The 27184-nt window shown below is 49.7% G+C and overlaps 5 protein-coding genes across 9 annotated transcripts; 2 read left to right on the top strand and 3 right to left on the bottom strand.

Annotated features, from left to right (window-relative positions):
* Positions 1–798: 798 nt before the first annotated feature.
* On the bottom strand, positions 799–9196 carry PDAP1 (PDGFA associated protein 1). Its single transcript, XM_032125645.1, has 6 exons — positions 9090–9196; positions 5812–5903; positions 3834–3941; positions 3344–3465; positions 2290–2441; positions 799–1639 (listed from the first exon to the last, which is right to left on the bottom strand). The coding sequence occupies exons 1-6, from the start codon at positions 9097–9099 to the stop codon at positions 1581–1583; spliced, it is 543 nt and encodes a 180-aa protein (XP_031981536.1). The 5' UTR covers positions 9100–9196; the 3' UTR covers positions 799–1580.
* A 111-nt stretch (positions 9197–9307) lies between these two features.
* Positions 9308–11528, top strand: BUD31 (BUD31 homolog). Of its 3 annotated transcripts, none has more exons than XM_032125646.1 (5): positions 9308–9408; positions 9814–9968; positions 10439–10561; positions 10788–10954; positions 11258–11528. In XM_032125646.1, exons 2-5 carry the CDS (start codon positions 9875–9877, stop codon positions 11306–11308), a joined length of 435 nt encoding a protein of 144 aa, XP_031981537.1. In that variant the 5' UTR covers positions 9308–9408; positions 9814–9874; the 3' UTR covers positions 11309–11528. The 3 variants fall into 3 exon arrangements, with proteins under 3 accessions (XP_031981537.1, XP_031981538.1, XP_031981539.1); XM_032125647.1 differs by having other exon boundaries at positions 9370–9714; XM_032125648.1 differs by lacking the exon at positions 9308–9408 and adding an exon at positions 9438–9691.
* A 424-nt stretch (positions 11529–11952) lies between these two features.
* Positions 11953–16693, bottom strand: PTCD1 (pentatricopeptide repeat domain 1). Of its 2 annotated transcripts, XM_032125641.1 has the most exons (8): positions 16105–16691; positions 15428–15568; positions 15015–15233; positions 14386–14487; positions 13352–14104; positions 12995–13111; positions 12506–12688; positions 11953–12286 (listed from the first exon to the last, which is right to left on the bottom strand). In XM_032125641.1, exons 1-8 carry the CDS (start codon positions 16564–16566, stop codon positions 12107–12109), a joined length of 2157 nt encoding a protein of 718 aa, XP_031981532.1. In that variant the 5' UTR covers positions 16567–16691; the 3' UTR covers positions 11953–12106. The 2 variants fall into 2 exon arrangements, with proteins under 2 accessions (XP_031981532.1, XP_031981533.1); XM_032125642.1 differs by lacking the exons at positions 11953–12286; positions 12506–12688 and having other exon boundaries at positions 13001–13185; positions 16105–16693.
* A 171-nt stretch (positions 16694–16864) lies between these two features.
* CPSF4 (cleavage and polyadenylation specific factor 4) lies at positions 16865–23713 on the top strand. 2 transcript variants are annotated; one of them, XM_032125644.1, is made up of 8 exons: positions 16865–17140; positions 18080–18130; positions 18638–18790; positions 19557–19652; positions 19796–19889; positions 20587–20659; positions 21214–21306; positions 22499–23713. In XM_032125644.1, the coding sequence occupies exons 1-8, from the start codon at positions 17038–17040 to the stop codon at positions 22565–22567; spliced, it is 732 nt and encodes a 243-aa protein (XP_031981535.1). In that variant the 5' UTR covers positions 16865–17037; the 3' UTR covers positions 22568–23713. The 2 variants fall into 2 exon arrangements, with proteins under 2 accessions (XP_031981535.1, XP_031981534.1); XM_032125643.1 differs by lacking the exon at positions 20587–20659.
* An 845-nt stretch (positions 23714–24558) lies between these two features.
* On the bottom strand, positions 24559–26303 carry ATP5MF (ATP synthase membrane subunit f). The gene is made up of 4 exons (XM_032125649.1): positions 26238–26303; positions 26037–26144; positions 25100–25216; positions 24559–24773 (listed from the first exon to the last, which is right to left on the bottom strand). Exons 1-4 carry the CDS (start codon positions 26251–26253, stop codon positions 24745–24747), a joined length of 270 nt encoding a protein of 89 aa, XP_031981540.1. The 5' UTR covers positions 26254–26303; the 3' UTR covers positions 24559–24744.
* Between the last annotated feature and the right edge of the window lie 881 nt (positions 26304–27184).

Below are 27184 nucleotides of genomic sequence, written 5' to 3' on the forward strand. Positions count from 1 at the left end.
CAGGCATCAGCCCAAAAACTCCCCCTGTCCTGCCCCATCCACCTCCCTCTGCTCCAAGGATCACCCAAACTTCCCGTGTCAGGCTGTCCACCCCATCAGTTCTTCCCTCTCAGAGCTGACAGCACAGGCACCTCTCCTGGTAGCACTTGCTCATCCTTCCACAGCTCCCTGAGGATATTTCCTATCCCAAATCTAGGCTTGGTCTGAGCTGTGGCTTGAGCCAGCAGCTCACAGTGACATTCCCTGGGGCACAGTCCTGTGTCACACCCTCGTGCCAAAGTCCCTGCAGCCAGGCATGGACAGGGTGACACAGAACAAATCCCCTTTTTCATCCTTCATCTCCACAGCTGTAACCCCCTCTCCCAGTGACTTCCACTGCTCCAAGCCCTGGGGCCGTATCTCCTCCAGCCTTTGGGGGAGTGAGTCTGGGAAGCACTGGTGTCCCTGAACAGGCTGGCAGCAGGACTCCCAGACCCCTGGGGCACAGCAGGCTGGAGCATGTCCCCTCCAGAGACATCTGAGATGGGGTGACAGTGCGGTGACTGCCCTTCTGACACAGAGACTAGGCCAGACAGTGGCCTGAGGGTAATTGTTTCCTCCACCCTGGTAAACAGATTGTGCAAGACATCCATCAGAATCAGCAGGAAAAGCTTTTCCCTTCAGGCTGCGTGTGCTGATGGAGCTCCTGAACCCTGAACCAAACTCTACACCACAACCAGCAGCCCCCAAGCTGCAGCTGTGCCTCCCCCAGGACCCCCCCCCAGCTGTGCCCTTCACACACACACGCGGCCACAGCAGTTCTGATAACTTACAGTTTAATCAGCCAAATATACAAGTTCTCTTGGTGGTTTTTAAACTTGATCAAGTTTGTTTTTTTCTTTTGTTTTTTTCCATCTGGATCTGACACAATAAATGTTGTTTTTCTCCTTTAAACAAAGGATGATGTGGTTAAAAACTGGCACTATCCCTAATAAGGAGGAGAAAAAGAAAATGAAGAGGAGGGAAAAGGGGAGACTGGCTGCAAGAAAGGAGGGATGAATCCGGGAAGGAACGGCACTCCAGAAGTCCATGAAGTCAGGCTCCCAGCTTATACTGCAACACCCTGCAGCACAACTTGATGGGCTCTTTGCCAACTGGATTCCTCAGATACATTATCCTTTGGGATTTCATACCAAGTCAGTTCCCCACCCCATGACCCACCCCACAACGACCCCACAATCTATTTTCTTGCAATCTAGTATTTGAAGCACCTCCCCTCCCACACAGCTCCCTCCCACCCTGCCCCCCCCACCGTCTACGAGTTCCTGATCCTAAAAACAGCAAAAACATTCATGTTTCCGAACTGTTACAGGGAATTGCTGTCCAGCACAGCTCTGCACTGCAGAGAGCAGCTGCCCCTAACCCCAAATGGAAATCTGTGCCAGGATGAGGACAAACACATCGTCAGTGTCTCTTGGAGGTGGAGGTGAGGTCGATGCTGCAGGACGCTCTGCGTGGCATCGATGGAAGGCGACACGGCAGAGCTCCTGGCAGGACCAGGCACAGTTCCCTGGCGTTTCCTCCTCTTGCATGGCCTGTGCTTACTTGTTAAGGGATAGTGACTGCAGTCTTTTACCTGCCATGGCTGCTTCGTCTTTTGCTGGGGAGGAAAACAACAGTTTCATCATTTCATGCTCAGGGACTGGGGGTGGATTGGCAGCCCCGGGGATCAAAATCCTGCCAGTTGGGTAACGGAAAAAATCCCACCCTTCCCACCAATTTCTCAGAGGTAAGAGGCACAGCTCCTCTAGTATGTTCCCTTCTATCCCTGGCCTCTCTCCAGGTGTCCACAAATGAACTGATGCCCAAATTTCTCTGTGGAAGCCACCAAGGAGCTGTGTTCAGACTTCTGGTTCACACCTCCCAGGGAAAGGCCAGGAAGGGAAGGAGTGCTGTGTGAATTCCCTGGGCAGTTCAGATCCCCACATGCAAAGCAGATAAATCACCCAGCACAAGGAGCCTGCCAAACCCCTAAACTGGAGCCAGAATTGCCTCGGAGGCAGGGGACAAGATGGATATGAAGAGCAATTCCCTTCTCTCCTCCCCTGCTCCAGTGCCCAAGTACTTGTTTATAAGGCAAGAGTTTTATGAGAGGGAAACAGCTGAGCCCGGTTCTGCTGAAGGGAGTTGATGACACTCAGCAACACCGCACAGGCTCAGATGAGGCATGTGTGGCATGTGGCATTGTGCCTCTTGGCACTGCAGCCATGGCATGGAGAGGTAGGAGAATATGATTAATTATTCTCTAACCTTTTCTTTCTTCTTCTTTCTTTCTGGCAGCTTCTTCCCTTTGCTTCCGAATGATGGCTAGTCGGGCAAGGTCTGCCTTGGCTTGCTCTGTTTTCCCAGCTAGGTGCATTTTCATGTATCTTTCTTTTGCCTTTTGCTTCTCTATTTCCTCTCTGTACAAGAGAAACACAACAATCACCAGAGTATCCAGGAAGCACACAGGAACAGGCAGAGTGGGGCTTTCCAACCAGGAAAAATCCCCAAACTGGGGGTCCTTCACCAGTTTTCCAGCACAGGTTCTGTCTGTTTTCAGGGTTTGAACAGAGATGAGGAGAGAGATTATTTCTACCTTGCTTCAGCTAAATAAGGACATGGACACACAAGGAGGTCAAATGAATTAGCCCCACACCACAACAACTGTGACATGTTTTTCCCAGCCTTACCCTCAAAGGTGTCCTTCTGCTGAAGCAATCAATGCCAAATAAAAAAGCTTCAATCTTTCCTTCCAAACCTCACCATTGCTAATTGAAACCAGAAGATTAAACTTTGGTTTTCAGGTTATTCATCTGCCCAGACAAAAGTTCACCATGAAATCTGGAAAACCGGTACCTGTCAGCAGGGCACCTTCTGCAGCAAGACTGAAGTGGATCCGAGGTGACCTCTGGTTAATGGATTTCTGTTTTGATTTTTGGCATAAAACTTCAGGAAAGGAACGGCCTAAATCCCTTTCACAGCAGTATGATTTCAGGATTTCAGTTAGGTCTGATTTTTGGCATAAAACCTTAGGAAAGGAATGGCCTAAATCCCTTTCTGTCAGTGCCCCACGGCAGGCTGCCTGGCTCCAGGATGGCCACAGCTGCTCCCAGAGGACAGACAACTCCTGTGAAGTTTCTAAGGAGCCCCATTTTGAAGCACAGTGAGCCCAGTTTGGTGCTGTTCAGTGCCTGCTTTAGGCAGCAACACACTTTAAGGGCCTCCCTGAAACACTGACACAGAGCAGGGGAAACACCTCCCTGCACCAAGCTGCTGCCAGCAGCGAGGCTGAAATTCCAGGGACGCAGCAGGGAACACTCACCTCTCTCGTCGTGAGAGCTCCTTGGGTCCATCCAGGTCCAGCTGAGTGACTTTTTTGGTTGTCTGAATGACACGGTTGGGGTTCTCTATGTCTATCAACCCCTCCACTCCTTTGCGCTTTTGCTGTGGGTCAAGAACAAGAGGGAGGTTAAGGAGCTCTCACACTCAGCTCTGGGTTGCACCAAGAGCTCTCCAAACACACTGCAAAGCACCCCAAAAGCTCAAGTCAAGATTTTAATACCAGCCAGTAAAACCATTTAGGAACCAAGGCACCTTCAGCCTTTTTAAAAATCTTCTTGCCTTTGTATTTCATTTGTAAATATGCATGAGTTTTCATTCTGAGGGCAGAACGCTTTCAAGTGAGGGCTTTTTGGCTTCTAAAAATAGTTCTGTAAAAGATGTACTCTAGGTAGCTCTGCTCAGAATCCAGAGCGTGCATCTCCCCCCGACCCAAGAATTAGGGGCATTAAGCGCCCTGAGAAGGCCAGTACCTGATAATCCTCATCATCTTCATCACTCTCATCTGAATCTAAAGATTTCTTCTCCTTTTTGGGGTCTCCTGTTGCTCCTTCGCCTCCTTCTTCTTGTTCCTCCTCTTCCTACAAAATCAGAGGAAATTAGAGGCAATGTATGTCACTAAAAATCCCAAATCCAGCTCTTAAATGAGATTTTGGAGGGACGAGTGACAGCTCTGAGCACTGGCGCTCCTGATGTGGCCCTTGGGCCACCAAGGCAGTCTGGCTGTCACAGAATGAGAGTTCCTCTGCAACAGCATCACCTCCAAAGAACTCTGCTGTTCCCTCCAACAGGAAAATCCCTGCGAAGGACACAACTGGCACTTTACTTTCCCCAAATGAAAGCTCTCCAGGAGAATTTTGGCCTGGGTTTCCAGTGCACAGTATTTCAGAGATTGGAAACTACATGGATGCAGCTTAGAGATGGATTCCATCCTGGATCTGAATAAATAAAAACAACTAGAGAAGGAGCAAACTGACAACCATCAACCAGAATATTATTATCCAAGGAATTACAGCCTTTTTAGCAGAGCTTCCACCAGTCAGGAGCCTGGGAATTAATTTCTAAATCATCAGAAGAACCAATATGGGTATGAATAGCTTGTTTTACACTACCAACATCCCTCAAGCAACCAGCAAAGTGGATGAGCAAGGAACAGTAAGAGGAGTAATTTTGTTAATTGTGGGGGGTTTTTTTAAGCTGTCCTTAATAAACCAGTATTAGCTGTAACCATCTGTGTAACCATCACTATGTGATATGGATTACCACAAAAAATAAATCCTTCTCAAAGAGCAGTTCTCTGGTTTGCTGTGAGACAAGACAGGCATTTCAAGTGGGTCCTGCTTTTCTGTTCCATTTCCAATCAGTATTTTTATTAACAACATGGAAGCAGAGAACAGACACACAGTTTGTGAATGACATCACACTGGTAGGAGTTGGAATTATTTTGGAAAACAGGATGAGACTCATAAGTGGTTTCAGAATTTGGAAATATGGCATGAAACCAAGAAGGTGGAATCAGAAACTAACCAAGGGGAGCTACACTTTGGAAGAAGAAATCCAACACAAAGCTGGAATATGTGGCTAAACAGCAAACCAAACAATCATCTCGAATTCCAGCTGGGCAAAACATTAAAAAGGACTCAATGCTATGGCTCAGAACTGCTTGACAGAGTCATCTCAGAGGTATTCATCAGGACTTCCTACATGGGGTGTAATTATCCTCCTGTGGTCAGTGCTCTGAGGCCTCAGCTGGAATTGTGTATTTGGGCTGAGGCAGCACTTTAGAAAGTCATAGAAAAATATTAGAGTGTCACCAGAGCTGTGGTAATTTGGGAATAAAGAGAGCAAGAGCTGCAAAAAGCAGCCAAGGCTTTCATGACAGCAGTCAGGTCATGGTGGAAGTTGGGGGAGCTGTTACAGTCCAATGCTGGGGCACAGAAACGCACCCAAAAGAGGCCCCACACCAGAAAACTCTGTTATCTCTCCCTGCAAGTCAGAGGCAAACAAGAAAATCATGTGTCCAGGAAGAAGTCAAAGGAGTTTTGTCCCTAAATCTACAGTAGAATGAGGGAAAATACAATAATTTCAACATACAGTAGCATGTCAAGATGTGGCCCTTGCTCTCCAAAGCCAAGCTGCAGAACAAATCAGCTGACACTCATGGAGACTGGGATGATGAAATATGGAGAGAAAAGATCTCCAGAGCTGCTGTGTCATGAGCTCCTGTCCCTTAACTTTCAAATGCTGCCATGGGTGGTCTCCCAGGCCTCAGGAACCAGACTGGGTGACATCTTGGAGTCTCCCCAGCTGGAGATATTCAGGATCCATACTGTGATCATGGCTGGAATGATCTGCAACACTTGGCTAAGCTGCCATTGCTCCTGAACAGTGAATAACCAGGCTGGATAAAACAGGAGTTAGGACAGAACACACAAAGGAGCAAACACATACCCTTGCCTTTTGCTTTTCTGCTTGGAGCTGGGCATCAATCTCCTCAGGACTGGTGTACTGCCTTGCTCGGCCTTTGTGGCCTCCTTTTCTACCTGCACAAAATAATAAAATTAATACATGGTTTAGTGGTAACTTCCAGAAAGGTCTGTTCCTCCTGCAGCACTCTCTGGATTTTAGGTGTGGATAGGACAAACCAAAATAGGTCCTCTGATAGAACCTAAACAACAAAACCCCACATTGAACTTGGTGAAATGCTCCAAGACTTTTAGGTAAGACACACAGAGAATTGGGATTATTGATACCACCCCTCCCTGCCTGTGCTCATGGCCTCTACAATTCCCTTCCCAGGCTGGCAAGGGGTGCTCAGTCCCACAGCAGATCCCAGTTTCCTGCACAGGAGGAATCACAGCGTGTTCCTGTGGTTACAACCAACATTCCGACAAGCTTGGCTCCTTAACCCCTCCCACTGTGCCAGGGGAAAATAGGAAGCAAATTGGACAAAAGCCTTGGGAATCACAGTGGGAGCTGAAGAAGTACTAAAAGGAGCCTCCATGTTTTACTGCTTTATGAGGAAAAATAGGAAGCTCTAGGAAGCAGGAAGGGGAGTCACCGTGGCTGGCACTGCCCCAAGTTCCAAATTCTGTTGATCAGTGAACTGCTGAAGCCACTAATGCTCTCTTTAAGCCACTGCTCTGGTGATGTTCTTCCAGCCCAAAGAACTGGGAAACAAGTTGAATAGAGCCAATCCACAGCCTTGAGTGAGGGAGCTTGGCAAAACGCAAACAACTCTGGCAAGGCAGCTCTCTGCTGCCACAGGAGTCCTGCAAGTCCAATGGAAGGAGCAGGAAACACTGGATCTCCCTCATCCTCCCCTTCACCTGCCAAGGACAATGGGAACCTTACAGTGATGGGGAGGGATTGAGGGATTGTCCCTCCTTCCTTGGCACTGTGGGATCCATGGGAGATCTGCCACTGCTCTCTCACTGTGCTGTTGGACTGGGAGGCACTGGGAGCCTTAGAGATCCAACATTTTCTGACCAATTTTCCTGGTTCAGCACAAACTCTCATATGCCTTAGTTCTGTCCCAAAAGCCCACTGTGAAGCTTTACAGAAACTCCTGAGATATTTTTCCAAGAGAAATGGGGAACTGCAGAGACCAAATTCTTCTTCCTGGATTCAGCTGGGGAAGCTCATGGACTCTCAAACCCTAAGCACAGTTCAAAGCTTTGGTGCAGCCAGACAGGTGTTTTCTGTTTGTCTGTTCCCAGCCATCCCACGTGGGAACACTGACACCCTCTGGAAGGAGATCTGCCACTGGAATGCTCCTGGGGAGACATTACCTCACTGCCCAGCACATGACATCACTCCAAATGGAACAACAGTGACATCTGTGACACACCAACCCCCAAATAACCAAAGCCTGCTGTGCTCCCAGCCCGGCCAGGGCCAGGCTCCTCATCCAGCTGCTCCAGAATTCCACACTGGGCTCAGGACCAAGGAACACAAACCACTCATTACTGCAAATAAACAGTGGTGATAAGGGGCAGAAGCAACTAAAGAGAAAATATTTTACATTAAAAGCCTAAAAAGAAGCAAATGGAAGAATGAAGCTCATGGAAGCCCAGCAAGGGCTCAGCACAGTGCAGGGATGGGGCTCTGCTCCCACAGAGAGATCAAACCTCACATCAGACATGGGGAGCTGCTCCTACACCTGCCACTGACCAGCTCTGTGCCTCAGTCTCACCATCTGTAAAACAGGGATAATGGTTCTTTTGCACCTCTGTGAAGCACTTTTAAAACAGAATCACCTGCAGCAAAGCCCAGTGGTGCCCAGGCAGGCCCACGTTCAAACACATCTGTCTTTGGCTTTCAACAGCCTAATTAAGGAATTTAGATGAAAGAGAATGGAATGATACTGATGGAATCTCTTCTTTTTAAAATCAAAGTGTTAGGGGGAAAAAAAGGAAATTAATCAGAAATAATCCTGTAAAAAAATTTATTAGTAGCTGATTAATGCCCCTCCCTTTTATATTAACAGTGAGTGCCAAAATCCACTCTTCTGCCAACAATCCAACAACTCCCACTGACTTAGGGAGAGAACGACCAAAGATCTCTCTTCTTACAAAAAGCCAAAGGTTTGAATCAAACACTGAAATCTGTACAATAAAATAAAGAGCAGGAAATCCTGAAGTTAGAGGGCATTTAAATATGAAAAACGGGGTTATAACCCCCCACAGTTCCCTGCCTTCACAAAAACCATGTGGAAGCTTCAGCCCCATCTCCCATCACTGTGCAAATGGACCCAAAATGAAGTGGTTAAATAAAATCTAAGCAAGGAATCAGTTTGGTGGTAAAGGCTAGGAAATGCTGATGAAATAAAGCAGAGCAAACTGCAGGGAAGAGGAATGAGAAAGGGCTGGTTTTCAACGTGTGTGACCGAGGTTTGCAAGAGCCAATTATGCAGATGGTGCATATGGAGAAGGTTCTGGGTGGATCCCGCTGAGCCGTGACAGCCCGGCAGTGCCTCATCCCCGCTCCTGAATCACACGAGGAGCAAGTCGGTGCCCGCTCCGGAACACCCAAACGCGGCGCTGCCGGAGCCACATCAAAGGAGCCGCGTTTGGAGCCCCTGGACCACCCCTGGGGCGGGACCCCCTGCGCGGCCGCTCGCATCTCCCGGGGCGGGATGGCCGCCAGCCCCCGGTGCCCCCCGTGGGGCTGGACCCACCTCCCCGGGGCTCCGTGAGCCCCACGCCCTGTCCCGGGAGAACCGGCCGCGGTTCCCGTTCCAGCGGGAGCACATGGAGCCAAGCCCGGTCCCACGGGAGGGACCGGCAGCCCCCGGCCCGGACACCCCCGTGGCTGCCGCGCTGTCACGGCACTTGGGGAGCACAGAACGGGCCCCCGGCTCTGCGAGGAGCGTGGGGAAGGCGCCGTCTCCTGGGGGGCGGGGAGGGGGCGAGGCAGCCCCGGAGCCCCCGAGAACAGAGCGGGGGGCAAAGAGAACCCGAGAGCCCCCCAGAGCCCAAACAGGGCCGCGGGGGCAGCGCGGGGACCGCCCTCTGCCGCCGGTAAGGGGGAAAGGGACCCCCGCAGGCTCCCCCAAGGCCGGGGAGAGAACGGAGCCCCCGCGGCATCTTTACAGCCGGGGGCGAACACGAGCCCTGCCCGCGCCGGGGCGGCCCACACACCCCCTCAGCCCCTTCCTCTCTGTCCCCCGTGTCCTCCCTCCGCCGTTCCCCGCAGGGGAACCCCCGGCCCGGCCTGGCCCCCACCACCTTTCGGCATCGCGGCGATGGCGGCGCGGCCCCCCCGGCCCGAGCGGCGCCCGGAACCGGAACCGGAACCGCCCCCACCCGCAGGGCCCCGCCGCTGGGCTGCCCGCAGCGCCGCCGCTCCCGCCGCCCGCGCCGTCCCTCCCGGTGCTCCCGCAGCGCGGAGCGGGGCCGGGGCCGGTTCCTTCCCGGCGGTTTCTCGCCTCTCTCGGGGGTGCGGCGGGGCGGGCTCCGGTCAGGCAGCGCGCAGGGCAGCCCAGGAGGCGGCGCGGCTGCGAGAGGCCCCCGGGTGACGGCGGCGGCGGCGCGACGGGAGCGGGCGGTGAGCGGGGCTGGGACCGGGACGGGGAGCGGGACAGAGACCGGGATCAGGGTCGGGACCAGGACAAGCACAGGGACCGGGATCAGGACAGGAATTGGAACCAGGATCTGCGGCCTTCTTTCACCCCGCCAGCCACGGGTTCCGCTGTGGGGCTGCCGGGGCCGGGCCGGGCGGCCTCGCCCCAGTGTCCCAGGGAGCTGAGCGGAGTTGTCACCTCGGGGGAGGAGCGGCTGCCGCGCTTTGCCGAGGAGAAAAACTGACTTATCGTGCAGCAGTCGCCGAGGTTTCCCCTCTTTCACGAGCTCTGTAAAGCTCATTTTTATCCTTGAAGTGGAAAACGGGAAGGGGGCACAGAAACCTTAGGAGAAATATATCTGACCGCTGTTTTCCTTTCGTTTTTTCTAGTGATTCTGAGGGAGTGCTAGAGTGGTTCCCCTTGCCTTTCGCCCCCTTCGTTCCCGAGGCAATGCCCAAAGTGAAGAGGAGCAGGAAGCCTCCCCCGGATGGCTGGGAGCTGATCGAGCCCACGCTGGACGAGCTGGATCAGAAGATGAGAGAAGGTGAGTGGGTGTTCTCTGGGATGGGACCCCAAAACAAGCTCACAAGAGCTGCTTCGTGAATACAGGTGGACCTTTTCTGTGTCTGTGCCTCCAGTGGTGCTGCAGGTTGATCCTGGGCCATGGTAGTCCCTATTTTTGGGGTGTACACAGGTTATGGAGCACAGAGCTTTGCTTACAGCTGGTTTTGGGATGAAGCTCATGGGTGTGTGGAGGAACTGGTAGTTCCTGTCTGTGTTGTTGCTGTGGGCATGAAGTCACCCACCATCCCAGTGTGGGTCAGGTCATCCCACTGCCATTGGTTTGAGATCCTTAAGGAGCTGTTCCAGGCTAGGTCCCTCTCATTTGAGTCTCCTCCCATCAATCTCGGTCTTATCTCTGTCATGTGTTGAGTTATGAACATTCTTGGAACAGTTCACTGCAAAGGGGTTGAGGGAAGCACTTGGTCACCTGGTGTTTGTGTTCCCTCCCAGCGGAGACGGAGCCACACGAAGGGAAGAGGAAAGTGGAGTCCCTCTGGCCCATCTTCAGGATCCACCACCAGAAAACACGTTACATCTTTGATCTCTTCTATAAGAGGAAAGCAATCAGCAGAGGTGAGGAGGGCAGGGGCTTTACCTGGGGTAGGGGAAAACTGGAGTGAGTGAGGTGTTTACCTGTGGATGCTGCTGAACTGGGAGTTGGTGGGATCAGGTTTCTGGGGAAGGAGGATGGAGGGAAGGCTTGGCAGCAGCCTGGCTGTACTTGCTGGTTACTACAGCTGGTAACTCCTGATAGTGAGACTTGTGACAGTTGCTGGTGACAGTGTCTGCTCCTCCCCAGAGCTCTATGAGTACTGCATCAAGGAGGGCTATGCTGACAAAAACCTGATTGCCAAGTGGAAGAAGCAGGGCTATGAGAACCTCTGCTGCCTGCGCTGCATCCAGACTCGGGACACCAACTTTGGGACCAACTGCATCTGCAGAGTCCCCAAAAGCAAGCTGGAAGTGGTGAGTCTCCAGCTTGTTCCTCTGCTCTGCAGTAGCTATTGTGACTTCTCCCAGCTCAGTGACAGCAGAGGGGGTAGTGCTGTTCTTCCTGGTGATTTCCTCTACCTTTGCTGGTAGAGTTGGTGTCTAGCTGGTTCTAAAGCTGCTGTCAGCTTTGGCATTCATTTAAAGTTGTTTAAGTATGGGAAATAACACCAAACAGTGGAAAACCTTCCCACCTAGAGCCCTTCCCTGCCTCGAGGTCTGATCCTGCTGCTCTGGCTGTGGCTAGGCTGAAACACCCTCCTCATGTTTGTTTTTCAGGGCAGAATCATTGAGTGCACTCACTGTGGATGCAGAGGCTGCTCTGGTTGAAGCCTTTTGCCATCAGACTTGTTTTTTGAACTCTGAGGGACATCCTCCTCCTCCTCCTTCTCAATGGACTATGAGTGCAATTTCACTTTCTGTGATGGGATACTTCTGTATAATAATTAAAGCAGCAGCATAATCACCTGGATCGTGAATAAATGGGGGGTGCTTTGGAGTAGGGTTTTGTGTAGCCATTTATTTTAAAATAAAGTTTGCCTTCCTGACAGAGTGGTGTGATCTGGTGAAACACTCCTGTGCCTCTTTTCTCCTGTTAGATCTGTTCTGGGTGCTTGAAGGTTGTTCTGCACGTTGTGAGCTGCTCTGGGGTTTTTCCTCAACTAGGTCCATTTAAAAGGCTGTGTGGAAAGGAAATACAGTTCCCAAATGTCCTGTCTGAGCTCTTCCCTGACCACGTGCAGATGGAAGCTGAATTTCACTGGAATTCTCTGCTGGAATTAATGCACAGATCCCTTCAGGAATAGAGTCTTACAGGTCACATGTGAAATGACAGAACACAGGACAGAGACAAAACCAGCACCGAGCTAAACCCCTGTTAAATCTGATTTTGCTTCTTCCTTGTTTTGCGCAGGGTTTGCTAAACTACAGCCCACCTAATCCTTGGCAGTTGAAGGAAATTCACTGAAAATGTATTTGCTCCTCCTTAAAACAAAAGGAAATATTTTATTATGTAGCTATTGCAAGAAGTTTGCAACTGGGGGTTGGGGAAATACGAAGCAGCTTTACTACAAGCCACTTTAAAGAAGCAAGTCATGCATCTTCCTTGTGCTGGAAAAACTTGAAACTTCAGCATCCTTCTCCCTTTTCCTGCACAGCCTCTGCCTCGCTGTCCTGCCCACCAGGCTTTGCTGTCCTGTACTTGGCCCAGGGGTGGGGCGTCTCCTCTCCAGCCATAACTTTTAACCACCGGTAGTAGTAGCCACGGAAACCATCAATCTTCTCCAGGTATGGGTTTTTGTACTTATACTGCAAAGAGAAATCCAACAAAACAAGTTTCTATTAGATCAGAGCTCACTTGGGCACCAGCCTGCAGGAGCTACAAGATGCTACTGAAGAAACAGCAATCAAGTAACCATCAGCCAGACCAGACAAACCCAAAGGACACCCAGGCAGACATTTATGATTCCCCTCCCTTCTTGGTGTCCTTTGTGATGCCTTCACACCCTGTCAGTCCTGACTCCTTACCCTGTCAAATTTGGGAGGGTACCGTGCTGCGAACTCCAGCTGCCGGATGATCACTTCATTGGGAGGCACCTGGTTATTCCTCATGTCCCGCAGGATCTCCGTGAGGTAACTGTAATCCAGCTGCCTCACAGCAGCAGCAATGAGGGTGCTGTAGATGTACTTGTTGGGAGTTATTCCAGACCTCTGCAAAGAACAAATGCTACAGTTAAAGAAGTTTATCTGCTGACTAGTGCAGGACTCGCAGAAGGAAAAGGCAGAGAGGCACTTTTTACACAAGGAGCACAACTCTCACCATGGGACCTGTGAAGCAGCTTGTGCAGTGCCAGCACAGGTGCAGGGCAGACCAGCTACTCTGGAGCTCCATGTTTTTGGGGAGAACAAAACCACTGACCATGAAAACCTCAGCAGGTCTTTCAAAAGCATTAACCTTTCACTTTGCCTCTTCCTGCAGCTCAGACCCCAAGCAGCAGCAGATTTTTCTTTGATTACCTTCAAATCTGAGAGCAGCTGCAGTCCATCCTGCTGTTTGTGGCAGGCAATTGCCAAGTTACAAAATGTCTGGAGGTTAGGTGACAGTCCCCTCTTCACCAGAGCTGGCAGCATGCTCTGCAAGATACAAGTGTTGGCATCACTTCCCAAAAAAATCTCACTGTAGCTTTCCAAATATGGAGCTGGACGTGCTAGAACAGAATCCATAAATACTTAGAAATTAACCCAAGCACCACCTTGTGGAAACAGTGTGAGATCCCAGTTTCTATTGTGGACAGGGAAATGGGTCTCAGTAAAACACAGGAGGCCTGAGACCAGGAGGTGGTGATAGGGCTGGTTCTGAGGTTTTTCTCTCACCTTTGCTCCCTCCAGGTCTCCCTGTTTACTTCTCTTCCTCATTAAAGTGTTAAAGAAGGCCACATCTACTTTTACTTTATGATGATCCAACAGTGCCAGCAAAGAGGACTCTGAGGGGCTCTGGGGTTCCACAAGCTCAGCCAGTAATGTGAACGTTTTGATGTTGGGCTCTGCATTGTCCTCTTTCATTTTGTTCAAGAATCCCTCCACATCCCCCATCAAAGCCAGTCTATGGGATGGCGTGGCCACTGTCCCCAAGGAAACCACGGCTGTGTCAGGCATCCTGGAATCCAACAAGTTGGGCAGGTTGCAGAAAGGCAGCTTCTGGCTTGGGTGTGCCTGTTCCTGCTCCATCTCACTCCAGGCTCGCCTCATCAAGGCTCCAGCCCTGCTGTGAGTGACGCTGGGGCTGTCAGGAACAGCTGGTTCTGCTTCAGCCCGAGCCACATCTTTATTTTGTTGCTGGATCCATTCCTCGGGCTGCACTGAACTCTCCTGAAATAATTGTTTTTCCATAGCTTCCACATCCAGCTGGACAGTAGCACTCTCTGATGCCTTCTTCCTCTGATTTTTCACCTTTTCCTTCCGCCTGCCAGGTGGCAGCTGTAGCTGAGGTGAGTTCTCTGGGGGACTGAGCAGAAGTTTAGAGGCCGTGGCAGGATCGCCGATCCCACAGTCTCTGGCCGCACGCAGCATCAGGTTGTAGGTGTGGCTGTCAGCCTTTATTCCCAGCTTATTCATTTGTTTCCAAACCTGAAGAGGGGAAGATGGATATTAAATACTAAGACCATCTCTAACAGCCTGTAAGCACATCTGTGTGAGAAGGACAGTGACCTTGAGCTGGAGAGCCCTGTGAGATGATCCAGGGCTATTTACCAGTATATGAGATGTCCTGAGCAATGTCCAGTTTTCAGAACTTGCGCTAGGAGGAGCTGAACTCCTCCCATTTCACCACCCTGCTACCTTCCATGTGTTCAAGTTATGGTTACAGCCCAGCAGCACTTCCCCCCCTCTCCTAGAACACGAGGACAAACCTGCAAGGCCAATCGGAAGCCGTTCTCTCTGTCTTTTATGCAGCTCATGAGAAGGAAGCTGAAGGTCTCAGCTGTGAGGACATGGCCCTTCTGCACAATTTCCTGAAAAGAGCAGAGAGAGTATTAAATCTCCCAGTTACCCTGTGTGGTGAAGCTCAAATACCACTGTCATCTTCTGGGGATAGAGGTAACAAAGCATAGGGTGAGCTCCAAATGTTTGAGCAGGATTGCTCTGGGAGAGAGCCCTGATGGGAACCTGGGGCAGGAACAGCAACCTTTTTAGATATTCTTGGAAGGGCCCTGCTGACAAGAGCTGCTGTAAAGAGCTCTAAAAAGAGCCAGGTCTTCAAAACAAGGAAAGGACACAAATGGTATCTGTGAACTCCACGAAAACTCTGGTAAGCTTTTGACATACCTTATCAATTTTAAAGCCAAAGCTGCCTCCTTTCAGGTAATTAAGCTTAAAGTTTGGTATGTACAATTTCACTGTATGACGATAAGCATCAATGAAATATAAACACATGATCTGTAATTATCTCTGCTGGAAATGAAATTAAAACCTGATGCAACATGACAACTTCCAGGAGCCATAACCCCAACAGATTACAGGGAAAAAGCAACCTATTTACCTTGAGTACATCCACGCACATCCTGAGGTCTGAGCAGAGGGCACAGACCTTCAGCAGGGCATGGTAGGTGATGAGGTTCAGCTCCTCGTTTTTGCTCTGCAGCTGCTGCCGCAGTTTCAGGGCGCTCTGCAGCCCCGAGTCCTTCCATGGAGACTCAGCACAGGCATTGAACAGGGCTGTGTAAGTGGCCTCTGTGGGGATTAACCCTCGTTTTTTCATCTAGAGGAAGAGAAGAAGGATTTGAACTGGCTTTTTTGCAAAAGGACATCTTGAATTTTTTAACTTGTTTTTAAGAGTTTTAGGCTAAGAAGGTGCCAACACTAACTTGAAGGCATTTTGGAGACAAAGTAACATAATGAATGCTTGAAGTAGTTTTAGCTTAGAAAATGTTTTGAAAGAGAAGTTAAACCTACATCATTGTAGAGCCTGAATGCCTTTTTCACGTAGCCAACCCTGCCACAGCCGCCAATGAGAACGGTGTAATTGCTTTCTTCTGGCTGGACACGCTCCTCCTTCAGCATCTGCACCTCAAACAGCTCCAGAGCCTCTGCCAGCTACAAGGATGAGAAAAATCCATCACAAGGCAGAAGAAAACCAATTACAATGGATATTAATATATGCAGCTATGGGCAGATTGCAGTGCAAGTCCTACAAAGTGTGGGGTTCCTCACAAGAAGGCTGGAGAGGGTCTTCGGACAAGGGCATGTGGTAATAGGACAAGGCGGGATGGCTTTAAGCTGACAGAAGGAGATTTAGGTTAGATATTGGGAAGAAATACTTCACTGTGAGAGAAGTGGGGCATTAGCACAGGGTGCCCATAGAAGCTGTGGCTGCCCACATCCCTGGAAGTGTCCAAGGCCAGGCTGAACTGGGCTTGGAGCAACCTGGGACAGTGGAAGGTGTCCCTGCCCATGGCAGGGGATGGAACTGGATGATCTTTAAGGTCCCTTCCAACCCAAACTGCTCTATTATGATTCTACAAGAAATTATTATTTTAATTCTTTCTGTAAAGATACCAAGTGATAGAGATTGGTCAGAGCTGCATCTTTCAACAGTGCTATTCAAAACAAGAGAAAAGCTGGGCTCAAACCTTATCCTCTTTGATGAGGGCCTTGCACCGTAAGAAGTACCAGTATGGAGTGTTCTTAGGCCCACGTCGAGGTTTTCTTTCTGGTTCTTCTTCTCCTTCTTCTTGAAACTTCAAATCCCGAAAGCGCGCTGTGGTTTTGTGGTAATATTTTCTAGAGGAATATTTATCGGATAGCGTCCCGAACTCCACGCCTTCATCATCATCATCATTATCATCCTTCTGCTCCTCGGTAGCTCCAGCGGAGCTGCCAGCACTGATCTCTCTCGGGTCGCTGCCGGGCAGTTTGCAGGAAGCCTGGCAGGAGCTGCACGTTCTCCAGCCCGGCAGCGAGCCCTGGCCTGGGGGCCGGGGCAGGAGCGGCGCCCGGCCGGATCCAACCCCGGGGGCTGCGCACCGCGCCTGCAGCAGAGCAGGGGAGGCGTAGCGGCACCAGCGGGGGACGAGGAGCCGCAGGGAGCCCATGATGTGCCCGCTGCCCCCGGAAGCGAGCGGGTGCGGAACGGGAGCGGGAGCGGGAGCAGGAACGGGGCCGGGATCGGGATCGGGATCGGGATCCGGCCCCGCGCCCCCGTCACCCCCCGACCCGCGGCGCCTGCGCGCAAGGAAGGGGCGCGTCCTCGGCGGAGCCGGCGGTCTCTGATTGGCGGGTGCGCGCGCGCTGCCCGCCGGGCGGAGGCGCCCCGGGCGCTGATTGGCCGGGGCGCGCGCACTGCCCGCCGGGCGGCCGTGCCCGCCGTGGGTCCCGTCATTCCGCGGGCGGGCGGCGCGGGGCGGCCACGGGGCTGCCGCCGCCGCCTCCCCTCACTGCAGGCGCTGCCGGCGCGGAGCGGAGCGGGCCGGGCCGGGCCCGCCCGGGCCCGCCCGCCCGCCGCCACCAACACCGCCACCATTCCGCCCCTACCTTCCCGTTGCCGGCGGCCCCCAGCTGCCACCATGCAAGAGCTCATAGCCAGCGTGGACCACATCACGTTCGACCTGGAGCTGGCCGTGGAGCAGCAGCTGGGGGCACAGCCGCTCCCCTTCCCTGGCATGGACAGTGCGTGTGGGCTCTCTCCTCTGCGGGGTGCTCGGGCCGGGGCTGGGCCCCTCGTCCTGGGGCGGGGGCCATGGGGCCGAGGAGGGTGGGCTGGGCAGGACTGCGGTGGCTGGGAGGTTTTCAGGGATCTGAGCGTCGTCCTCAGGTTTTATCCATAGATCCACCCAACTTCCGCTTTCCCCGTGAGGTTTGTGTCTTAACCCAGATGTTTTTCTTTTCTACTTAGTGCAATCAGTAGCTACTACCCAGCCAGGCTGGAAAATTAAACTTGAGGTGTTACCGTGAATAAACGTAGCTCTCCTGCAAAGTATTTTATATTTCCTTTTTCATTCACTTTTAGCAGATGAGGCATTTCGATGACAAGAGTCATCATCTTGAGGTATATCCGTGGCTGACTCTAAGTATTTTCATTCTGTCTGACACAGACTCAGGAGACTCGTAGCTTTCTGAATTTTTCTGGCTGGGCTACTAAACTTGTGTTTGACTTCCTGTTGGCCAGGATCAGTAAGGGATAACATGCTAATGGTTGTTTGAGGCAGTTCTGGTAAAAAAATACAAGACTGTTAATGCCATGACTATAAATACAGGGTTCAGGAGTTGGACTTCAGTGATCCCTGTGGGTCCCGTCCAACTCAGGATATTCTGTGATATGACTGACTTAACAGCAGAGGAAAACCCAGCTGAGAACTTAAATTGCTGAAAAGCAAAACAAGCACCTCCAAATCTCTGCAAATTCCTTTTCATGTCCCTCAAGAAGAAGACAGTTATTTTTGAGTGCCAGGCTTTAACAAGGAACTCCTGCAGGAAAGTAAATTCCCCAAACCAAAATATTACTTTTCTCTTGATGTTGGAGATCATTTTCTTTCTAGGACAGAAATATTGTAAAAGTTGCCATAGAGGTTTGTTAAAGCAAATAATGTTTCCTTGTTCTCTCCACAGAGTCGGGCGCAGCTGTCTGTGAGTTTTTTTTAAAGGCAGCATGTGGAAAAGGCAAGTTGTATGGAATACTGGAAAAGGCAATTATTCTCACAGGGTGGAGGGGTGAAAATAGATTTTCTAGCACTGTTTATAGTGTTCTTGTTTTGTAAAGCTGAGGCTAACCTAGACAGAGGATAAAACTGAAGGATGTCGGAATATCTGCAGCAATTGGGAAATAATGGCATTTTTTAAGGAAGTTGGGAAGTGAATAAGCAAAGCTTCTGTTAAAGGAAGGTTTGAACTTGCCACAAGCAGACTTTGCTGTGGATCTGCCTCTTAGTTGATGTGGTTTTTAGTTGCCAGGATTAAGAGCTGGAGACTTTGTTGTGAAGCTCATTAGAGGGTATCACAAGACTGTTTTGGAGCTCCCCGTTTTGCTGTTATCATTTAAGGCTGAAATCATAAGTGATGTTTTCTGAAACCCCTCTTGTAGAGGGGAACAAGGTGTTGCTGTTACCCGACATGACACATTTTAATTGTTCTTTTTTCCCTTCTCCTTGCCCCATCCACCCTTCACAGGAGGCATGTGCCCGTTCCGACACATCAGTGGGGAAAAGACAGTTGTTTGTAAACACTGGCTACGAGGACTGTGCAAAAAGGGAGACCAGTGCGAGTTCCTGCACGAATATGACATGACCAAGATGCCCGAGTGTTACTTCTACTCCAAATTTGGTAAGTAGCTCCTGCTGAACCGATCCTTGCTGGTGTGGGAGACTGAAGAAGATCCTGGTGCATCCCTCTCATCCATCCTCGGAGCGTTACATTCTTCTGTGTCTGATGTTAGATTGACATTTTTCCAGATCTGCTTCACCTGATTATCCACATAAATTTATGATGTATTGTAGATGTCTTCACTTGAGAGCTTGTCCCTTGCAGGAAGAGGGGGGAAACAGCTGTTTTTACTGCTTTTTTTTGCCTTAAGCTCATTTTTTTGGGTATGACATGAGTAGGCAGAGCAGCTGGTCTTTGCATGACTCTGGTTTTGGGGAGCTGATGAGCAGCAGAGGGCATGGGAGTGCAAAACTTTTATGCACTTGCTTTCCAGCTCTGGAGATCTGAACATAATGAGGCAACTTGCTGCCAGAAACTTACAGTCTTGTAGGTTTCCTTGGATTGAGGTTAGTGTGCAGTTTGTAGTTTCTCCACACTTCTGGTGCACCAAATGTTTGGGGTTTGTTACCATGACTGCTCTTTCAAATTTAGTTCCCCCACTGTTTTAAAAAACAAAAATAATCCAGTCTGGTTGAACTTAGCTCACCAGGGATGAGTCCTTGGAGCTCTTTAAAGAGGTTAAGGCAGGCAGTTAGACTGTTGTGCCTGAACTTACAAATGTTGGTAACAGCTCTCTGGGAGCTACATGATCCAGGTAATGTTTTAAGAGTCATTTTGATCTCAAACCTGCACAGTTGACTGGGAAGTGTGTTTGCCTTTGGTACAGGGGAATGCAGTAACAAGGAATGCCCATTTTTGCACATCGACCCGGAATCTAAGATCAAAGACTGTCCCTGGTATGACAGAGGCTTCTGTAAACACGGTATGTACCTCCCACAGTCGCTGCTTCTGTGGCTGGAGATCAAGGGCAGGGTGTTGGCTGTTGTCTCTTTGCATGACCTGCTGGTGGATGTGCTGCTGGGATATGGATATATGGAGTGTGAACTGCTGAGCTTTGTGTTGCAGGTCCCCTCTGCAGACATCGGCACACTCGGAGAGTCATTTGTGTGAATTACCTGGTAGGATTCTGTCCAGAGGGGCCTGCCTGTAAATTCATGCAGTGAGTATGCTCCAGGCCTGCCCTGCAGTCTTGTTTGTTTCCCTTGTGATCTGCTACATGTCAAATGAGGGTGCTCCCGTGCTTCCCAATGGTTTGGAGATTTGCCGGTGTTTAGTTGGGCCAAATTTTTACCGATTTGAGGATTGAGAAAGTATTTACAAGAGCATTTAGTGACAGGACAAGGGGGAATGATTTCAGACTGAAAGTGAGTAGGTTTAGATTAGACATTAGAAAAAAATTCTTCCCTGTGGGGGTGGGGAGGCCCTGGCACAGGTTGCCCAGAGAAGCTGTGCCTGCCTCATCCCTGAAAGTGTCCAAGGCCAGGCTGAATGGGGCTTAGGGGAGCCTGGTGTAGAGGAAGCTGTCCCTGCTTATGGCAGGGGGTTGAACTGTATGAACTTTGAGATCCCTTCCAACCCAAACCATTCTATGATATGGGCCAGGCCCTCTCCAGGGAGCTCCCAGTAAGACTGGCATGGTGATTAGATGCCATCAGTGCAGTGGAATCACATGGATTTATATTCCAGAAAGCAGAGGGATATGCTACACACATGCAAAGAGAAATGGGGAGGTCTGTTTCCTGTGAGCCAGATTTAACTGGCTGAATGTTTTGTTGTTTGGAGTTACTTGACTGAGCTGATGACAAAATGCTGGCATATGATTTGAGAATCAATTTTCTTGTTTCCCTCTAAACCAGCCCTCGGTTTGAACTGCCAATGGGAACCACAGAGCAACCACCACTGCCTCAGCCAACACAAACACAGCAAAAGGTACCCAGATCCCCTGCCTCCCCACACAGCCACCCTCAAACCTCTCCCACAATGCTTTAAAATAGAATCGATTGTCTAGTGGTCAAAACTGGGCACTCAGGCTCTTGAGTCTGGACAAGAGAATTAAGCAGTGAGCAACCCTGAGTGCCATTATAGTGGTGAAAGCCCCACAATTGTTCCAACTTCACATGGAGATCATGTCACAGAACACTCCCACGCTACACAGAAGCACATCATATGTGGTTGTGCTGCAGTCTGCCAGGTTTTGTAATCAGGTTGACATCCCTCCGTGATGGCAATGATATTTTAGCAGCCTAAACCTACTCTTCAAATCTGCTTTCCAGAGAAAAACAGGATCACTGGGCTTTGTAAGGCTCAGTGCTTGATTTCTTCTCTCTGGTGCTCCAGCTGGCAGAGCACCCACACACAGATTTGGAAGAAAATTGATCATTTGACATATGGGGTGCTCTTTTACCTTCTTAACAAAACAACAGCCACAAAGATCTTTATTCTGGATGCACTTAACGAGTCAGAACTCTTCTCCTACCCAACAGAGGACACCCCAAGTCATTGGAGTCATGCAGTCTCAAAATAACAACAGTGGGAACAGAGGACCCCGGCCGTTGGAGCAGGTCACCTGCTACAAGGTAATGCAGAGGGGAGGGCTAAGGAGGGAAAGGCTTTTTCACAGTGTAGAGGGGTTCATGAATTCTGAGCTTTGCTCGGTAGACATTGTGTGGTGCCTGGATACAGCTGTGGGAATTGGCCGTGAGTTCTGAGGTCACTGCCTTGCTAGTCCTGGAGTTGCTGTGACAATGACAAATTCTGTAGGACTCTGCTGTCTGCTAATGAACAGGAAACCCTGCCCCAAAGACTGGAAGGAGACTGTCAAGCTGCACATTTCAAAAATAAGAATTAAGAGTAATTTTTTTGTCTCATAAGCTAATTTGCTTATACTGGTGGGTGTAGATTATTCTCCCCTGTTAGCCTGGAAGGTCCTTGAAAGTAACAGAAATTAGGTTTGCAAAGCCTGCTCAGTATTTGAGTTGTAAATGCACCCTGTGGTGTCAAACCAAGGAATGAGTTGTTCACCTTGGTTGCTCATTGAGGAGCACCAGGAAAATTCAGACACAATCAACTTTCCATCTCTGTATTTTTCCACAAAAGCCCCTATCACTAAAAAAGGACAAAATCTTCCTGTCCCATTAGCCCTGACAGTTACAACATTTTACATGTTAGCTCTGAGCCTTGTGCTTGTTTGGGTGAAAATTGCTGTGATTGGACATTTGGGATATTAAATAGATGAATCCATTCCACTGAAAACCTTTAATAGCTGCCAATTATTTTATCTGCAAGTAAATTACAGATCTGGAGAAGGCTGTTGCACCAGATACTGGCATTTCTCTGTGTTTGAGTAGTTTTAAGATGCAAAGTCATGAATCTGTGACTTTCTCAAGTTCAGAGGTGCTTTTCTGTGTTTAATTCAGGATAGCTGACCAGGAGAGTCCCCATGGATATGGTGCCTATCAGATGGAGTAGTCCTAGAAGCTTCAAATGTTGAAATCCTTCTTGTGTGCTGAGTGTTCTCTCCTTTGAAATGCCTTAGAATAACATGGCATCAGGTTACTCCCAGCATAGAAGCAGCTTTTGCTCCAAGAAGTGGTAGCAGCCCATAAATCCTGTCCCTCCTGACACCCTGTTCCACTTCACCTGCTAAATGCTGCATCTTCCATGTGTGGAAAAGCTTCCAAATGGCAGCAGTTGCTGGGTGCCTTAATGAAGGTGGCTAGAAGGAAAAAGCTGGAACTCTGCAATAATTCCTGTCTCTTTCTCTTTCAGTGTGGTGAAAAAGGTCATTATGCCAACAGATGCACCAAAGGACATTTGGCCTTTCTCAGTGGACAGTGAAGGTGCAGCAGGAAGGTGCAAGGGAGCTGTTACCACTGAGGAAAGGTTTCTGCCTAGCACAATGTCTGGAGCTATTAATCAGGTTGTTTTTTTAATGCCATTACTGAAAGAACTGGTCAGAGGCTGGCTGCTGCTAAGCAACATTTTTGTAATTGTCCCCAACTTTTTTAAGTTTTAACCTTTTTAAAATCGATTTTGGCCTCCGCCTGTTTTCATTGAGCCCTGATGAAAGGTAGATCTAAAAGCCTGTAGATAAACCAAGCCCTTACTGGTGCAGCACTCCATGTAAACACATCTTAGGCCAGTGTTTCTCTAAAGTATTTTCCTTCTGCTACTTCTCTTTGGAGAATCTGCAGCATTTCAGCCCTGCTTGTGGAAGCAGGAAGACTGACTGGGAAAACTTAACACTTACAATGCCTTCTCCTCAGTGAGGAAGCAGGGATTCTGCTGTCCTGTAGCTTTTCAAAAGCAAAGTCCTGTTTCCAGGTCAGCCTGGTGAGCTTGTCCTGGTGGCTGACATAACCCCTCACGTACATCAGGCAGTAAAACCCATGTCCACTTGCTTTGTTTCTGTGCTTCTTGCTGTACTGAAGGTTAGAAATCAGTCTTCTGGGAGAGAACGGATCAAGGGGAGAATAAATTGGCGTCTCTCTGGTTAGCCAGACAATAAGGAACAATAATTATAGGAAAGCTGCATCTGTGCTCAGTTCCCACTTGCAGAAAGGAGGGAAATGAGCATGTCTTGGAGTAGGAATAGAAGAGCCTTGTCTCAGCCCCCATCATCCAGCTCACACTGAGCAGGTATTCCCACACTGTGGAGACCAGGAAGTGGACCTGTATATTCTTATGGAACATTGCTTTTAAAAGTGTTGGTAGAGATTCCTTCTGAGAGCAGTTTTTGTTTTCAACCCAAACCCCATTTATTTTGAGATGACTATTTCAAAAGGGCCAATGACAAAATGTGAATTAAAAGAAAAAAATTGCCCACAATGTGAGCCTTATTGATTCTACCCCATCTCTTCATTTGCTGCCTGCCTTTATACTTTGTTTTTATTGAAATGTACTGATGGCAAAAGCTGGCTGTGAATTTACTTTTCTTGAAGAACAAGGTAATGTGGCTGGATTAAGAGAAGTGACCAGAGCCTGTGTTGGTGTCAATGACTGCAGTTATTTCACTGTGGAAGTTTCAAGTCTGTAGTCACAGACCATCACTTTCATGACACTTTGTGCCCCCCTCAGACTGAGCTGTGTGATCTGTGTGCAACTGGGCATGTGGGAAGGGAACTAAAACACTCCAGTGTCTCACCACCTTCCCCACTGAGTTCAGTTTTTGGGCTTCAGTACCAGTTTTCCAACACTGAAAGCCTTCCTGTAAACACTGAAGCTCTTGGGAGGTTTGTGTCCCTCAGGAAGTGTTTTTCACTCTCCGTGCTGTTCAGACAAGGATGGTTCAGGTCAGCCCTGCAGTGCCCAGCTCCAGGTGCTGGTGTGACATCGGGGTGTGAGGAAGCTCAGAGCTGGGGCCAAACCCACAGATGCTCCTTTAAGCTGCATTTAAGTCAAGAAGAAAGTTTTCCTTTGGTTTATTTTGATGGATTTGAAGTCTGAAGCTCATTCCCTCCTAGCTTTGGCAATGAAAGGAGGTAGAGTTTTGGTGGAAATTTTGAGTTATCTGAGGCAGTGACAGAAGGAGAGTGCAGATCTGTCTCACCTCAGACAGTGCTCTGCAGTGGTGGAAAACTGCCCCAATACCTTCAGGCCCTGGTGACAGCCTGACTGAGAACCAGAAACACCAACAGGCCCAAAGCTCAGAAATTCTTTCAAATCAAAACACATCCTCTCAGCCCCTTGTCCAGCCTGCCCATAATGGCCAGGAAGCAATCCAATGCTTCTATTTTTATCAAACTAATCAGTTGCAACAGTTCCCCCAGTTCATAATACAACCCAAGGAGCAGCTGCTTTCCCTGTGAACTTACCCTGAGGGGTGAAACTCTCAGAAGACAAATTTATTTGCACAGTACAATTAACAATTCAATTAGGAGAGTGTCAGCTCAGGAAATGTAAAGTGTGTGCACTTTATTATTGGTCACAAGAGTACAGATTTAATATCTATAGTTCTAATGTCTTCTGTCAGGCCAGCTGTGCCAGGAGCTGCACCTCCACCTTCTGATGGTGTTTCAGTGGTACTTCCTCCTGCGGTCATGCTCTGCAGCAAAGCACAGCAAATTAATTCTGCTGAACTCAAAAGAAAAAAACCCCACCACACCTGAAATTAGAGGCAAGAAAGCACTCTAAAAAAAACCCCTGAGCATGTATTTTCTACGTGCTGTCAGGTCAGACAGGCACCAAGGTCTAAACTTTCTTCATTACCAAGAAAAGACTCAGTAAGCATCAAGTTTTCTATGGTTACAAGAAGTTTGTTTGCCGACAATCTTGCATTTTATTTCTAAAAGCAGCAGCAGGTAATTGCTTCTATTCCCCAGGCAGCCTTCCAAGGTGTCCTGCACACACTCAGCCATGGTTTTTACTTACTCACGTGACTGTAGCTCCACACGTAGCTGAGGACAACATACCCAGCCAGCAGCATGGAGATACCCCCGATGCCCCCCTTCCTCACATTGATGTATTTGTTGTAGTATCTGTTGTAACCTGTGGAGGAGGAAAGTTTTCAGAGCAGCCAGATGAGCTGTGTGTTACCCTGTGTGAGAAAGAAGCAGCCTGGATTCACAGAACTTCAGGAAATTGTTTCTTATGAAACATCTGAAGGTCTCAGAAGCAAATCTGAGAGGAGGCAACCTGTGTGTTAGTTGAGCAAGGTGATCTCAAGTTAACAGCTCTAAGCCTTAAAAAAAAAAAAATAAAAGGGAAAAAAACCCATTTTCCCCTAAGTATTATTGTGACTTTCATGAGCTCAAGCTGCTTTGGAACTATGTAAGTCTTCCATCTATTACAAACATACACATGTGTATTATCAAATGCAGACAGTTGCATTTGACATTGTGTTTAAATGTACCTGAATGAGATCTCTGCCTATAGCAAAGGACAGTGGTCCCAAGTGATCCATAAGAGCCCTGTTTCCTTTTTTACCATCTGTAGGGATCAACTGCTTTTAAACTATTTTTTATTTACTTGTGATCTTGGGAAACCCCGAGATTTTCAGCCAATGGGTTCAGGACTAAGGGCACCCCATTTCTCCTTTGTACAAGAAAAAATACTGAGAACAAACATCAGCTGGATAAAACCCACACGAGAAATAAGTTTACAGATGCAAAAACGAGATGTTACAGCAGAAACTGCTCTGGGAAGGCAAAACTCGTCATGGAGCAGCCCCTGCGCTGCCAGACGCCCCCACCCCCCGGCAACATCCACTGCGGCAGCCAGGGGCTCTTGTGTGCTGCTCTCCCTGCCTCCGTCAGGAGAACGGATCCAGGGCCCCGCACCTTCCGGGCCTCCCCCGCAGCCTCCTCACCTCTTTGCACAGCGCCCATGATGCCGCCGGGGGTGAAGTCCCTCATGGCCAGCCAGCTGCCCAGCTGGCCCAGCTTCACGTCCATCAGCTTGGTGTCCTTGAGGAGAACTGCGGCAGGGAGAGGGAGAGAAGCCGGTCAGCACGGGGCTGAGGGAGGGAGGAAGGAGGGCACCACGGTCACCTTGATCTCTCCGCACTCACCCGGCGGCTGCGCCATCTTGATGTGCCCGGAAGGAACGGGCCGCAGGGGCTCATGGGAGGAGGGAAGGGCGGGTACCCGGATGGCGGGTGGGGCGGGGCCAGCGCCATGTTGGGTGTGTCCAGCGCCATGTTGGGTGTGTCCAGCGCCATGTTGGGTGTGTCCAGCGCCATGTTGGGTGTGTCACGACGCCATGTTGAGTGTGTCACGCCCCCCTCAGGAGGGACCGTGGGCGCCCCGGTGTCGCCTTGAGCCCATCCAGCCCGTCCTAGTGACGGGACAAGGAGTAATGGGTACACATTGGAAGCAGGGGAAATTTCGGTTAGATATACAGAAAAAATTTCTCCCTGTGAGGGTGGTGAGGCCCTGGCACAGGGTGCCCAGAGAAGCTGTGGCTGCCCCATCCCTGGAAGTGTCCAAGGCCAGGCTGGACAGGGCTTGGAGCAACCTGGGATGGTGGAAGGTGTCCCTGCCCATGGCAGGACATGGAATGAGATGATCTTTAAGGTCCTTCAATCCCTTAACAGTCCATGATTCTGTGATCTCCTCTCTGGGGGCTGCACACGCTGCCCCGGATGCCACAGGTGCTGCCAGCCTGGGAGGGAACTGGGGCACCTGAGGGATTTGTCCTTCATTTCTAGTCCAGCAGGTCCCTTCAGCAGCTGGGCCCCTCCTCAAGGGATGGTAAACAACTCCTGAGCACGTCCTTCAATCCCCCAGGGCAGCGCCTCGCACCGTCCCACGTTATGGGGTGTCAGGTGCCCTCCTCGCAGTGCTTCAGATTGTGAGAAAATATAGAAAAATTCACAAGTTGTCATCAGCATCTTCACACGTCTCTATCAGCAATCTTGCTGATGTCCCACAAATGAACCTTTTCCAGTGTGTTCTTAAGTTGCAACTCTAACATGGTAAATATGCGCTCACAGACAGTATATACTGCAACATACAT

The sequence above is a fragment of the Corvus moneduloides genome, chromosome 16 (genome assembly GCF_009650955.1).
Source record: "Corvus moneduloides isolate bCorMon1 chromosome 16, bCorMon1.pri, whole genome shotgun sequence".
NCBI classification, from domain to species: Eukaryota; Metazoa; Chordata; class Aves; order Passeriformes; family Corvidae; genus Corvus; species Corvus moneduloides.

Coding starts and splice junctions, on each gene's coding strand:
- PDAP1 (XM_032125645.1), bottom strand. Junction 3,466..3,833: donor AAGATGATGAGGATTATCAG/GTACTGGCCTTC, acceptor CTTGACCCACAG/CAAAAGCGCAAAGGAGTGGA. Junction 1,640..2,289: donor GAAAGAAGAAGAAAGAAAAG/GTTAGAGAATAA, acceptor TTTCCTCCCCAG/CAAAAGACGAAGCAGCCATG.
- BUD31 (XM_032125646.1), top strand. CDS start 9,875: ATGCCCAAAGTGAAGAGGAGCAGGAAGCCTCCCCCGGATGGCTGGGAG. Junction 9,969..10,438: donor GGATCAGAAGATGAGAGAAG/GTGAGTGGGTGT, acceptor GTTCCCTCCCAG/CGGAGACGGAGCCACACGAA. Junction 10,955..11,257: donor CCAAAAGCAAGCTGGAAGTG/GTGAGTCTCCAG, acceptor TTTGTTTTTCAG/GGCAGAATCATTGAGTGCAC.
- PTCD1 (XM_032125641.1), bottom strand. CDS start 16,566: ATGGGCTCCCTGCGGCTCCTCGTCCCCCGCTGGTGCCGCTACGCCTCC. Junction 15,569..16,104: donor CCCTCATCAAAGAGGATAAG/GTTTGAGCCCAG, acceptor TCATCCTTGTAG/CTGGCAGAGGCTCTGGAGCT. Junction 12,689..12,994: donor AGCTGCTCTCAGATTTGAAG/GTAATCAAAGAA, acceptor TGTTCTTTGCAG/AGGTCTGGAATAACTCCCAA.
- CPSF4 (XM_032125643.1), top strand. CDS start 17,038: ATGCAAGAGCTCATAGCCAGCGTGGACCACATCACGTTCGACCTGGAG. Junction 17,141..18,079: donor CCCCTTCCCTGGCATGGACA/GTGCGTGTGGGC, acceptor TTCTCTCCACAG/AGTCGGGCGCAGCTGTCTGT. Junction 21,307..22,498: donor AGCAGGTCACCTGCTACAAG/GTAATGCAGAGG, acceptor TTTCTCTTTCAG/TGTGGTGAAAAAGGTCATTA.
- ATP5MF (XM_032125649.1), bottom strand. Junction 25,217..26,036: donor CATGGGCGCTGTGCAAAGAG/GTGAGGAGGCTG, acceptor CCTCCTCCACAG/GTTACAACAGATACTACAAC. Junction 24,774..25,099: donor GTGGAGCTACAGTCACGTGA/GTAAGTAAAAAC, acceptor GCTTTGCTGCAG/AGCATGACCGCAGGAGGAAG.